At 46.0% G+C, this 13,435-nt stretch overlaps 1 protein-coding gene across 1 annotated transcript in view; it reads right to left on the bottom strand.

The window, feature by feature from the left end:
- LOC115146425 (protein quaking-A) overlaps positions 1–13,435 on the bottom strand; it is a 141,160-nt gene that overhangs the window by 51,434 nt on the left and 76,291 nt on the right. Inside the window, 2 exon segments of the mRNA XM_029688484.2 lie at positions 3,018–3,161; positions 9,649–9,765. Of these exon segments, the coding sequence (XP_029544344.2) occupies positions 3,018–3,161; positions 9,649–9,765 (261 nt within the window).

Raw genomic sequence — 13,435 nt, 5'->3', positions numbered from 1 at the left:
GCTGCGTCACCCACACAGTCAGCACAGTCACTCGCCAACCATCGCTGCTTCAGCCTCTGGTGTCGTACTCCGTGAGAGAGGTTGAAATCGTCCCTCGCTCAGAAACGGCAACGAAGCGGAAGAGTTGGAGGGTTGAGGATTCATCTCAAAACAAAGGAGAAAATAGTTGATCTGAGGCTATTCTCTCTGTAGCCATTAGATTGAAGAGATTCAAGTGACGCCAGGCCTCTGGGAGAGAGTGTAACCAAACGTTGCCGGGGCCCCTGTGTGGTGACGTGATGTCCCCTGAAAAGGGGGCTGCTTGGCCTGCAGAGCCTTGGCCCTGTTTCCGCGGGTCAGATACTCACTCCAACTCGCTTCCTGACAGGGGATCCGGAGGTACAGCTGTCCGGCCGGTCTGTTCGCCGCGGGCACCGGGGCTCCTGATGGCCTTCTCCGGCATCATGTGAGGAAGTGAAATATGGAGAGAACACTCTCACAGGGTGCATACTGCTGTCTGTTTTTAAAAGTGACCCTGTTCCAGTCCTTTATCCAGGAGAACAGAACTAACTGAAATTTGGCCTTATCGTGATAGCCTACTTGTGTTCATGTTTAAAGCTACCGCACTAACAGACCTGGCCATACTCATATTTAGTATATTATCTGTAAATTGACAGTTGATAGATTGGATGATTCTCATGATTGGAAAACACAAAAGTGTTTTAATATGCCTATGTTGGCAAAATACACCGAAAAGCTGCACGCAAAAATATATTGCGGGCATATCCGTACTGGTTAACGGACATATCCGACAGGCTACTGGTTAACGGACACTGGTTAACGGACATATCCGTCAGGATACTGGTTAACGGACATATCCTCTAGGATACTGGTTAACGGACATATCCTCTAGGATACTGGTTAACGGACATATCCGTCAGGCTACTGGTTAACGGACATATCCGTCAGGCTACTGGTTAACGGACATATCCGTCAGGCTACTGGTTAACGGACATATCCTCTAGGATACTGGTTAACGGACATATCCTCTAGGATACTGGTTAACGGACATATCCGTCAGGCTACTGGTTAACGGACATATCCGTCAGGCTACTGGTTAACGGACACTGGTTAACGGACATATCCGTCAGGCTACTGGTTAACGGACATATCCTCTAGGATACTGGTTAACGGACATATCCTCTAGGATACTGGTTAACGGACATATCCTCTAGGATACTGGTTAACGGACATATCCTCTAGGATACTGGTTAACGGACATATCCTCTAGGATACTGGTTAACGGACATATCCTCTAGGATACTGGTTAACGGACATATCCGTTAGGATACTGGTTAACGGACATATCCGTTAGGATACTGGTTAACGGACATATCCTCTAGGATACTGGTTAACGGACATATCCTCTAGGATACTGGTTAACGGACATATCCTCTAGGATACTGGTTAACGGACATATCCGTCAGGATACTGGTTAACGGACATATCCGTCAGGATACTGGTTAACGGACATATCCTCTAGGATACTGGTTAACGGACATATCCTCTTGGATACTGGTTAACGGACATATCCGTTAGGATACTGGTTAACGGACATATCCTCTAGGATACTGGTTAACGGACATATCCTCTAGGATACTGGTTAACGGACATATCCGTCAGGATACTGGTTAAGGATACTGGTTAACGGACATATCCGCCAGGATACTGGTTAACGGACATATCCTCTAGGATACTGGTTAACGGACATATCCGTCAGGATACTGGTTAACGGACATATCCTCTTGGATACTGGTTAACGGACATATCCGTCAGGATACTGGTTAACGGACATATCCTCTTGGATACCGGTTAACGGACATATCCGTTAGGATACCGGTTAACGGACATATCCTCTAGGCTACCGGTTAACGGACATATCCTCTAGGATACCGGTTAACGGACATATCCTCTAGGATACCGGTTAACGGACATATCCTCTAGGATACCGGTTAACGGACATATCCTCTAGGATACCGGTTAACGGACATATCCTCTAGGATACCGGTTAACGGACATATCCTCTAGGATACCGGTTAACGGACATATCCTCTAGGATACCGGTTAACGGACATATCCTCTAGGATACCGGTTAACGGACATATCCTCTAGGATACCGGTTAACGGACATATCCTCTAGGATACCGGTTAACGGACATATCCTCTAGGATACCGGTTAACGGACATATCCGTTAGGATACCGGGTAACGGACATATCCGCTAGGATACTGGTTTTGTCCGACTACTCGGCACACCCCTAATACAGAAAAGAGATTGTATCATTCCCCCCTTTCTGCTTGTGGAGAACTGACTCTCCCTCATGGCAGTATTACTCATGGCAGGCACCAAACTGACTCTCCCTCATGGCAGTATTACTCAAAGCAGGCACCAAACTGACTATCCCTCATGGCAGTCCTACTCACCGGGGGCACCAAACTGACTATCCCTCATGGCAGTCCTACTCAAAGCAGGCACCAAACTGACTATCCTTCATGGCAGTCCTATTCACCGCGGGCACCAAACTGACTATCCCTCACTACTCACAGCAGGCACCAAACTGACTATCCCTCATGGCAGTATTACTCACCGCGGGCACCAAACTGACTATCCCTCCCTCATGGCAGTACTACTCACCGCAGGCACCAAACTGACTATCCCTCATGGCAGTACTACTCACCGCAGGCACCAAACTGACTATCCCTCATGGCAGTACTACTCACCGCAGGCACCAAACTGACTATCCCCCATGGCAGTATTACTCACGGCAGGCACCAAACTGACTATCCCTCATGGCAGTATTACTCACAGCAGGCACCAAACTGACTATCCCTCATGGCAGTATTACTCACAGCAGGCACCAAACTGACTATCCCTCATGGCAGTATTACTCACAGCAGGCACCAAACTGACTATTCCTCATGGCAGTTTTACTCACAGCAGGCACCAAAATGACTATTCCTCATGGCAGTATTACTCACCGCGGGCACCAGGAGCTTCTTGACCTCCTCTAAGGCTCTTTTCATCTTGATCTCAGCGCGCTTCTGTGTGTCCTCCACCGTGATCAGGACGTGCAGGTCCTCGTTCAGATGTTCCCAGTTGGGCTTGCCTCTGTTCTGCTCCTCCTGTGAAAGAAGAGAAGCGAGAGGGAGAGAAGAGAGAGAGATTAGAGTTTATGGGGGTGCAACGGTGACAGGCCAAGACCCTTTAGAAATGTAGCTTCAACTTTGAAAGGACATACTGCCTTTATTAGAGCCCCACATCAAAGGTTGACAGCTATCTCTATAGCAACTAAACATCTGAGGAGAATATGTATGTATATCAGAGGCCTGCAGGCTTTTCAATCTGACTAACCTTTCAGAGGAGACCTACAGTGCTGTCGACACATTGACATGGTGGGTGGGTGTGTGACAGGACAATTGTGCCCAGGTAACAATGGGCCCCTGAGAGAGCCATTTACCTCACTCTGAAAAGGGGGAGGCGAAGCACTTCGAGGTGTTAAATTGTGAGTGGTGCTCCTCGAAAAGGAAAGACAGGCTTTATTCACAAACTGACGAGCAAGTCGCGTGGAAGCTTAAGAGGGCCATTTCAATCTGAACACAATGGGGCCCAGCGTAAGACTGACGAGACAGCGAGTGGGGAAATGGATGGAAGAGGTCAATTCATATGAAAGTCTTCACACCCAGGTTTTTGAAAAACTCCTCATACCGAACTTAAATAAAATAAATAAACTCACTCAATTCTGACTTGCTCTCTCGATTTACCTGGCCTCTTTTGAGACGTTTGCTGACAGCGCTGCACAAAGAGCTGTAAAAAGCTTTGGGCCACAGCGGCATAGCAGCTGTGTGGGTGCGAGGTCTCAGCTCACCATTTCCTTTAAGCCTTTGTGACTATGAGCGTTTACTGATACACCGCGCCAAGCCAGAGTGGAGTGGCATGCCGCCGGTAACCCGCCTCCTCTGCCGAGAGCCGGCTGTTGCCATGATACTGGTCTTTGCCACACTCCGCCCGTCTCACACCAACACAGAGAGGGAAAATTAAGTTCAATATTCCTCTCTAGTGTTTACCTTTTCCACAGTGGGAGCAGGACATACTTTTAACTGGCAGAAGCCAAAATTATTTGGCCTATTGTTGAGGCATGGTAAATGGTGAGTCAACAGTTTGTGGAGGGATGAACAGGGGCTAATTTTAGGTGTGTGTGTGACTACGGCGGAGAGACCAGAGAGAGACAGAAACAAGAGAAACGAGAGAGAGGAGATGGGGAGTGAGACAGAAACAAGAGAAACGAGAGAGAGGAGATGGGGAGTGAACGAACACTAAACAGAGAGACATCTCCAGCACCGTGGGGGCTGAGGCTTCACAGTCCTGCCTCAAGAAGGGGTAAGGCTAGGAGTGGGGCGGAGCACCACTTAACCACCGTGGCTGGCAGTGAACAAGGTCACCGCGTCCTGTGAGCAAGAAAGTGACAACATGACAAACGGGTGGAGGAGTGGTGGGACGCAGGGGCCTGGTGCAACCGCAGGGCATTCTGGGAAGGAGGGGGCTGGGAAGGCCTTTGAAGAAGGACCAAATTGTGTTTACTGACATCTGAAACCAGCTGAGAGACATGCTGCCAAGAAAGGGAGTTTGCCAAAATATGAACGTTATGAGAACATCTATAAAGGCAATGACTTGCTTGTGTGGCGCACTGAACCTCCCGTCTAAGCTTGACCTCAATACATCCTAGACCAAGGTTATGCTCTTAACACGGAAGACACCACACGTCCAGTTTAATTCTGGTTTGTTTTATTGGAAGACTAAAGTTGCATAGCCCTCGACAGGAGTAGCTGGTGTGATCAGCTGATGCTAGGATGAACCTGGGCGAATCAAAAGAATACTATTTATAGCAACACGAGGTCGGAATGCACATTTCACAACTAAGCGACTGCTGTAGCCAGCTGTCCCTCTAGCTCGCCCGGTCCCCAAGCCACGGGTGATGCACTTCAGTCAAATGCCACCAGGCTAAAGGGGACTTGGGGGCAACAGGGGGTAGGACAGGCAAAGTAGAGTAAGGCTAGCTATGCCCGGAACACAGGAGCTATACTAAGTTTACGGGAGGTCTCTTAAATACCTGTCAGAATGAACTAAAGGGGGAACTAAAATTCTAAGGGATATTACATTATATACCAACAGTCCCACATGCTCCTGCCATGAACAAGGGTCTCTGGATTCCACCTCCATCTATTCTAAGAAGAGCACGAGAGGAACTATCTGTAGACTTTTATGCTAGTCTAAAATATTTTATTCAAGCTTCATAAAGCATGAGAAAGCATTGGTTAAATCAAGACATATCACCTCTAAAACGCTGAAAGACAATCCAAGCACTTCACACTCATCTTCACTAGAGGCTGCTCTCCTACTACTGCAACGCCCCTCCAGGTCTCTGATCCCTCCTGTTTCTTTTTCAGTCTCCCATTTCCTCCAACCCTAGCTACTTAGCACCCTACCCAGATGGCAATGCACAGTAGCAATCTTCGCTCACTCTCTCTCTCCCACTACTCTCTTCTCTTCTAGCCAATCATCTTTACCTTCTGATAAATCCTTCTCCCCCCGGTCTACTGATTTCTGCCTCTTCGACCCCATTCTCCTCCCTTTCTGCATCCCCTTTCCCCCAGGACGGCTTGGCCCTTCCCTCTTGCTCTGTGGCTGAGTGCCCCAGTGCAAGCTTAGAGAACAGGACTGCGGGCAGCTGAGCGAAAATGTAGGAAAACTAAACTTCCGGAGGACCTATCATCCTTTCACTTCCTCCGCTCTACCTTCTCTTTCTTTGTATCGGCTGCTAAAGCCACGTTATCACTCTAAATGACAACCTTCTGCCTCTCACCCTAGGAAACGCTCTTCCACATCCCCTTCCTTCCTTAATCCTCCACCATCTACGAGGACGATTTTGTCAACCACTGAAAAAGTTGACGACATCCACTCAGCCTATGGAGTCAACTGATCCCACTCACACGGAACTACCATTCACCTATTTCTCCCCTCTCTCCGGAAGAAATCCTGCGAATCCTGAGGTCCGGCCACCCAACAAACCTGCCCGCTCAACCCACTTCCCTCTTTTCCAGACCCTCTCTGGAGACCTTCTCCCATTCTTCCCTCGTCAACTCATCCCTGACCACTGGCTGTCTAACCTCTGATCTCAAAATGAGTTGCTCCCCTTCTCAAAAAGCCAACACTCCGTGAACCATCAGATCCTCCCCTCCACCCTTTCAGGGCTGGGCATCTCAGGCTCTGCACACTATTGGATTGCATCCCATCTGGCAGGCTGTTCCTACCAGGTGACATGGAGAGGGTCTGTGACTACACCACATACTTGCACTACTGGTGTACCCCAGCTTCCCCCTGAAGCTAAGACCGCAAAGTCCCTTGGCCGTCTTCCGAAAAACATCTGAAACCCTTTTCAAAGAGCATCTTAAATCATCCCAAATCAACCTAATCCTTTGGTGAACTAAACACTCACTGAAGTGTTTCCCCCCCTGTATTGAACTATGACATGTTGTTGTCGCACCTAGCCATCTTCAGATGGATGTACTAAGTGGCTCTGGACAACAGTGTCCTCTAAATGACTCAAATGTAAAAGCTTGTGTCAAATGTGCAATCAGACTTCAACCTATCAATTGCCAAATACAGTTCATGTCTCGAGCATTAAATCTAGAGAGCTGAACCAGATTCAGAGCTGGTGCAAGATGTTGAAGTTCTGGGTCTTTGGCACTGACGGTTCATCCCCCTTGGATGGAACACTTCCCTTGCTGATTCAGCAGAGACTTGCCTCCACACAGAAAGGCCATTGCAGTGAAGACATGGTTAGAAGAAACTACAAACTAAGCCCTGAAATCCATTTTTGTTTTGTTTTTATTATTTACACAGAAAGAGCTGCCGTTTTTATAGCCACCTTGAAAGGAGCAGTTCTTTAGGAGTTGTGCTGTGATCTTAGTAGTGTGAACACATGGTCTCCAGTGTGAATTTCCTGAGGAGTCCCTCCCTGATTCAGGCCTCATTTGATCAGAGGACAAAGCACCATCCCATGGACAGGTTATTATCCTGTGTTTGTCCCCCCTGTCTGTTCCTATTCCATCTGCACTGCCACATCAACGATGGTGACGTGGAGGGAACAGAGTGGTGACTTAAGATGACTTGACTGTTCACACAATAAGAGGTGCCTTGTTATTGAGAACGGACGTTAAGCTTAGCCTGTACCTTTTTAAAAAAGGCAACGCAATCAAGTGAGCAATTACCTAAATCGGTTTCTTTCGAACACCACCCGAGGTTAACATAACATGTTCAGCCTCAGAATCTTTTTGTCTAGTTGGGTCACACTTCAAATTGACTTGACTGCATTTTAGTCATCTTTTACTTAGTAGTTGTTTGAACACCTTTAAATAGATGCTGCCCTATGTGTATAGCCAGAGTCTATGTATTCCATAAGACACCTCTCATTCAAGGTTACACACAGACCTGTGACACAGGCATCCACCAGAACCAGAGGTCCATGAATAAGCCACAGAGACCACCAACAGCCCAGCGACGTCACCTGCAGCCACGACTCTACCTCCATTTGTCTCACGTCAAATCCCCCCCCGTCGGTCTACGTTCTCCATACTGTGGAGTCCATTTATCACATGCCTCCCCCTCTTCCTCTACACCCCCCCCCCCCCCTACTCCACTGCTCCAGCCACCGGCGGGCTGGGCAAGCCCCTGAAGGGAGCTGCAAACTGAATTATTGAGAGCTGAAAAACAGTGGCTCCTGAATAAAAAGACTGCATTATCCCCCCCCCCCCCCTGCTACTCCTCTCTTCCAGGGAAGTCTGGGAGAACACAAGGAGGTTCAGGGAGGGAAACTACAGACAGACTGACTGACCGAGGTGAGGATGAGAGACAGGGGTTCCTGGTTATGTGGTAGGAACTCTCCCCTGAGTGTTACTGTTGGCTTCAGTGCTGGGGGGGGGGGGTGACAATGAGAGGTGGATGTTTCATTTATTCATATTTGTCCATTTTACACTTATTTTACCAGGTAAGTTGATTGAGAACCCATTCTTATCTGCAGTAATGCCCCCACCGCCTCCCATACCTACCCCACTCTCAGTCGTGGTTGAGCCCGTACATTTGGCCTCTGAAACTTACGAGGTGGCACAATCTATATTTTTTATCTTTTGTTATTCCCCTTTTTATATGACATGCTCTTAAAAGCATCGTATTTTTCAGACTCGTATTTATTAGAAGCAGTTAAAACTGCTGGTCCGTTTATAGGCCTATAATTGCAGCGAGCGTTGGACAGGTCTCAGGGCCATGGAGAGACAAATGAAGGAAAATAAGATACCCTGGGTCATCAAGCCTTAAGATTATAAAAGTAATCAGAGATAAAATAAATGAGCCGAGAGGAGTAGTCTTCGGGGCGAGCCATGCTTCTAAATGAGGTGTATGAAACCTAACGCCCACTTAATCTAATTCTAAAAGATGGAACAAGCAAAAAAGCAAACTAACCAGTGCTGTGATAATGAACAAACTCCAAAGGAGATGAAGAGAAATACAAAAAATTAAGCCAAGAATGCAGATGGAGGCTCCGGTGGGAATCCTTGGACATTCTGCCGTTGATGCTTTCTGTTGCAGCCTCTGTCCAGGCGGGGTCCCTCATGGAGGGGATAACGTACAGTTCTCCCACCTTACTTGTGCAAATACACCGGAATGGATATCTGCTGCCTGACAAATTAACTACACTGAGGGGGGAGAGGAACCGAACAGCAGGTAGCCTAGCGGTTAAGAACGTTGGGCCAGTAACCAAAAGGTCGCTGGTTTGCATCCCTAATATGACTAGGTGGAAGAATCGGTTTATCTGCCCTGGAGCAAGGCACCTAACCCTAATTGCTCCTGTGAGTCTTTCTGTAAAGAGCTTCTGCTAAATGACTAAAAAGTACAAGTAAATGAGCATGTCTGGCTTTAAAATAATGTGTTGTCGCATTGTCAAAGCACCTGCATATGTTTTGAGAGGCGTTGTAGAAATGGCTGGCATTTGCTTTAAAAATGTAATCTCTGAAATATCTATAAAGAGGAAAAGTGACAGATTCCACTGTGGATAGATCAGAACTACATGATAGAAGTAACCACTATATGCTACCAATGATCAGTCCAATGTTCTGTTTGACCCTTCCTCTAGTTGGGTGGCCGCCGTACATCCAGGGATCCTGAGAAGATGCAGGCGGCCATCTTTGACTGCCACCACTGTGACATCGGTGGCCTTTCAGAAATCAACACATCACCGCGGCCCAGAAAAGAGCCCTTGGCACAGGCCTACCACTGTCACTTCAGAGGTCACTTCCCACTTAGCTTTCCAGAACAGAGTCATGGCTTTCTTAAATTGTATGTAGGTTATGTTTGTATATTACACTGATAGCTGGTGGGGCTATAGTAAAATGTTTACTTCTCCACGCGGAGTAAGAAATCTAAATAGGCTTTTTAATACGAGGCAATTAGAAGTGGGTCTTAAATCAGAGGCTTTTTTTTGTTGTGAAAAATGGAGTGAAAACGCAGCAGCGTGGGGGGGGTAGAGAGAGAAAATCAACCAATGAGCAATGAGCTCACCTTCTTTCTGTCCCTCATGGAGCTCTTGCCTCGAACCATGATTTTACATCCAGTCTCCGCTTCCAGCTGCTTGGCGGTGAGTCCACGAGGCCCCAGGATTCTGCCCACGAAGTTATACTACAGAGAAGACAGGGAGATGGGGAATCAAATATTATCATTCAGGGAATCAAATATTATCATTCAGGATTTTTAAAAAAAGAAGAAGAGTATTTCACATTCAGACTGCAGTGTAGATAAATCAGGCCACAATGAAAATGAAATATAACTACTTGCACACATGAATTATTGTCCTGTGATAGCCTACTTATCTTAATTACATGATCAGGGCCTGAAAGGAACACCCGTTGATAGATTTAGTCATTGGCTCAGTTGGTAGAGCATGGCTCGTAATGCCTGGGTTGTGGGTTCGATTCCCACGGGGGACTGGTAGGAAAATGTATGCTCTCACTACTACAAGTCTGCTAAATAATTCAAATGTGAATATTTTTCAAGCCTGATGGCGGTTGGTCACACTGAGCATTTGGGAACAGTTTTTTTCTTCAGTTCCTTAGCCTTATGTAAAGAACGCAACAGTCATTGGTATTTCTTGCAACCTTCTGAAGTTACGGCATGGGAATGCCTTTGTCGACCACTTCCTGTAGCCAGTTGGCCAAAACAGTCACTTCTAAAGGCTTTTCCATAAAACCTTCCCAATTAAAATATAAACTGCAGAGTAGGCTTACCTGGCAGAATGATATCATGGTGGTTTGTATTAACCCTGGCAGAATGATATCATGGTGGTTTGTATTAACCCTGGCAGGCAGAATGATATCATGGTGGTTTGTATTAACCCTGGCAGAATGATATCATGGTGGTTTGTATTAACCCTGGCAGAATGATATCATGGTTGTTTGTATTAACCCTGGAAGAATGATATCATGGTGGTTTGTATTAACCCTAGCAGGCAGAATGATATCATGGTGGTTTGTATTAACCCTGGCAGGCAGAATGATATCATGGTGGTATGTATTAACCCAGGCAGAATGATATCATGGTTGTTTGTATTAACCCTGGCAGGCAGAATGATATCATGGTTGGTGGTTTGTATTAACCCTGGCAGGCAGAATGATATCATGGTTGGTGGTTTGTATTAACCCTGGCAGGCAGAATGATATCATGGTGGTTTGTATTAACCCTGGCAGGCAGAATGATATCATGGTGGTTTGTATTAACCCTGGCAGAATGATATCATGGTGGTTTGTATTAACCCTGGCAGAATGATATCATGGTGGTTTGTATTAACCCTGGCAGGCAGAATGATATCATGGTGGTTTGTATTAACCCTGGCAGGCAGAATGATATCATGGTGGTTTGTATTAACCCTGGCAGGCAGAATGATATCATGGTGGTTTGTATTAACCCTGGCAGGCAGAATGATATCATGGTGGTTTGTATTAACCCTGGCAGAATGATATCATGGTGGTTTGTATTAACCCTGGCAGAATGATATCATGGTGGTTTGTATTAACCCAGGCAGAATGATATCATGGTGGTTTGTATTAACCCTGGCAGAATGATATCATGGTGGTTTGTATTAACCCTGGCAGAATGATATCATGGTGGTTTGTATTAACCCTGGCAGGCAGAATGATATCATGGTTGTTTGTATTAACCCTGGCAGAATGATATCATGGTGGTTTGTATTAACCCTGGCAGGCAGAATGATATCATGGTGGTTTGTATTAACCCTGGCAGGCAGATAATGGTGGTTTGATATGGCAGAATGATATCATGGTGGTTTGTATTAACCCTGGCAGGCAGAATGATATCATGGTGGTTTGTATTAACCCTGGCAGGCAGAATGATATCATGGTGGTTTGTATTAACCCTGGCAGGCAGAATGATATCATGGTGGTTTGTATTAACCCTGGCAGGCAGAATGATATCGTGGTGGTTTGTATTAACCCTGGCAGGCAGAATGATATCATGGTGGTTTGTATTAACCCTGGCAGGCAGAATGATATCATGGTGGTTTGTATTAACCCTGGCAGGCAGAATGATATCATGGTGGTTTGTATTAACCCTGGCAGGCAGAATGATATCATGGTGGTTTGTATTAACCTGGCAGGCAGAATGATATCATGGTGGTTTGTATTAACCTGGCAGGCAGAATGATATCATGGTGGTTTGTATTAACCCTGGCAGGCAATGATATCATGGTGGTTTGTATTAACCCTGGCAGAATGATATCATGGTGGTTTGTATTAACCCTGGCAGAATGATATCATGGTGGTTTGTATTAACCCTGGCAGGCAGAATGATATCATGGTGGTTTGTATTAACCCTGGCAGGCAGAATGATATCATGGTGGTTTGTATTAACCCTGGCAGAATGATATCATGGTGGTTTGTATTAACCCTGGCAGAATGATATCATGGTGGTTTGTATTAACCCTGGCAGAATGATATCATGGTGGTTTGTATTAACCCTGGCAGGCAGAATGATATCATGGTGGTTTGTATTAACCCTGGCAGGCAGAATGATATCATGGTGGTTTGTATTAACCCTGGCAGGCAGAATGATATCATGGTGGTTTGTATTAACCCTGGCAGGCAGAATGATATCATGGTGGTTTGTATTAACCCTGGCAGGCAGAATGATATCATGGTTGTTTGTATTAACCCTGGCAGGCAGAATGATATCATGGTGGTTTGTATTAACCCTGGCAGGCAGAATGATATCATGGTGGTTTGTATTAACCCTGGCAGAATGATATCATGGTGGTTTGTATTAACCCTGGCAGAATGATATCATGGTGGTTTGTATTAACCCTGGCAGAATGATATCATGGTGGTTTGTATTAACCCTGGTAGAATGATATCATGGTGGTTTGTATTAACCCTGGTAGAATGATATCATGGTGGTTTGTATTAACCCTGGCAGAATGATATCGTGGTGGTTTGTATTAACCCTGGCAGAATGATATCATGGTGGTTTGTATTAACCCTGGCAGAATGATATCATGGTGGTTTGTATTAACCCTGGCAGAATGATATCATGGTGGTTTGTATTAACCCTGGCAGGCAGAATGATATCGTGGTGGTTTGTATTAACCCAGGCAGAATGATATCGTGGTGGTTTGTATTAACCCTGGCAGGCAGAATGATATCGTGGTGGTTTGTATTAACCCTGGCAGGCAGAATGATATCGTGGTGGTTTGTATTAACCCTGGCAGAATGATATCATGGTGGTTTGTATTAACCCTGGCAGAATGATATCATGGTGGTTTGTATTAACCCTGGCAGGCAGAATGATATCATGGTGGTTTGTATTAACCCTGGCAGGCAGAATGATATCATGGTGGTTTGTATTAACCCTGGCAGGCAGAATGATATCATGGTGGTTTGTATTAACCCTAGCAGGCAGAATGATATCGTGGTGGTTTGTATTAACCCAGGCAGAATGATATCATGGTGGTTTGTATTAACCCAGGCAGAATGATATCATGGTGGTTTGTATTAACCCTGGCAGGCAGAATGATATCATGGTGGTTTGTATTAACCCTGGCAGGCAGAATGATATCATGGTGGTTTGTATTAACCCTGGCAGGCAGAATGATATCATGGTGGTTTGTATTAACCCTGGCAGGCAGAATGATATCGTGGTGGTTTGTATTAACCCTGGCAGAATGATATCATGGTGGTTTGTATTAACCCTGGCAGAATGATATCATGGTGGTTTGTATGAACCCTGGCAGAATGATATCATGGTGGTTTGTATTAACCCAGGCAGAATGATATCATGGTGG

The sequence above is a fragment of the Oncorhynchus nerka genome, linkage group LG18 (assembly GCF_034236695.1).
Source record: "Oncorhynchus nerka isolate Pitt River linkage group LG18, Oner_Uvic_2.0, whole genome shotgun sequence".
In the NCBI taxonomy this organism is placed as follows: Eukaryota; Metazoa; Chordata; class Actinopteri; order Salmoniformes; family Salmonidae; genus Oncorhynchus; species Oncorhynchus nerka.
This window is presented reverse-complemented; position numbering and strand designations above follow the sequence as displayed.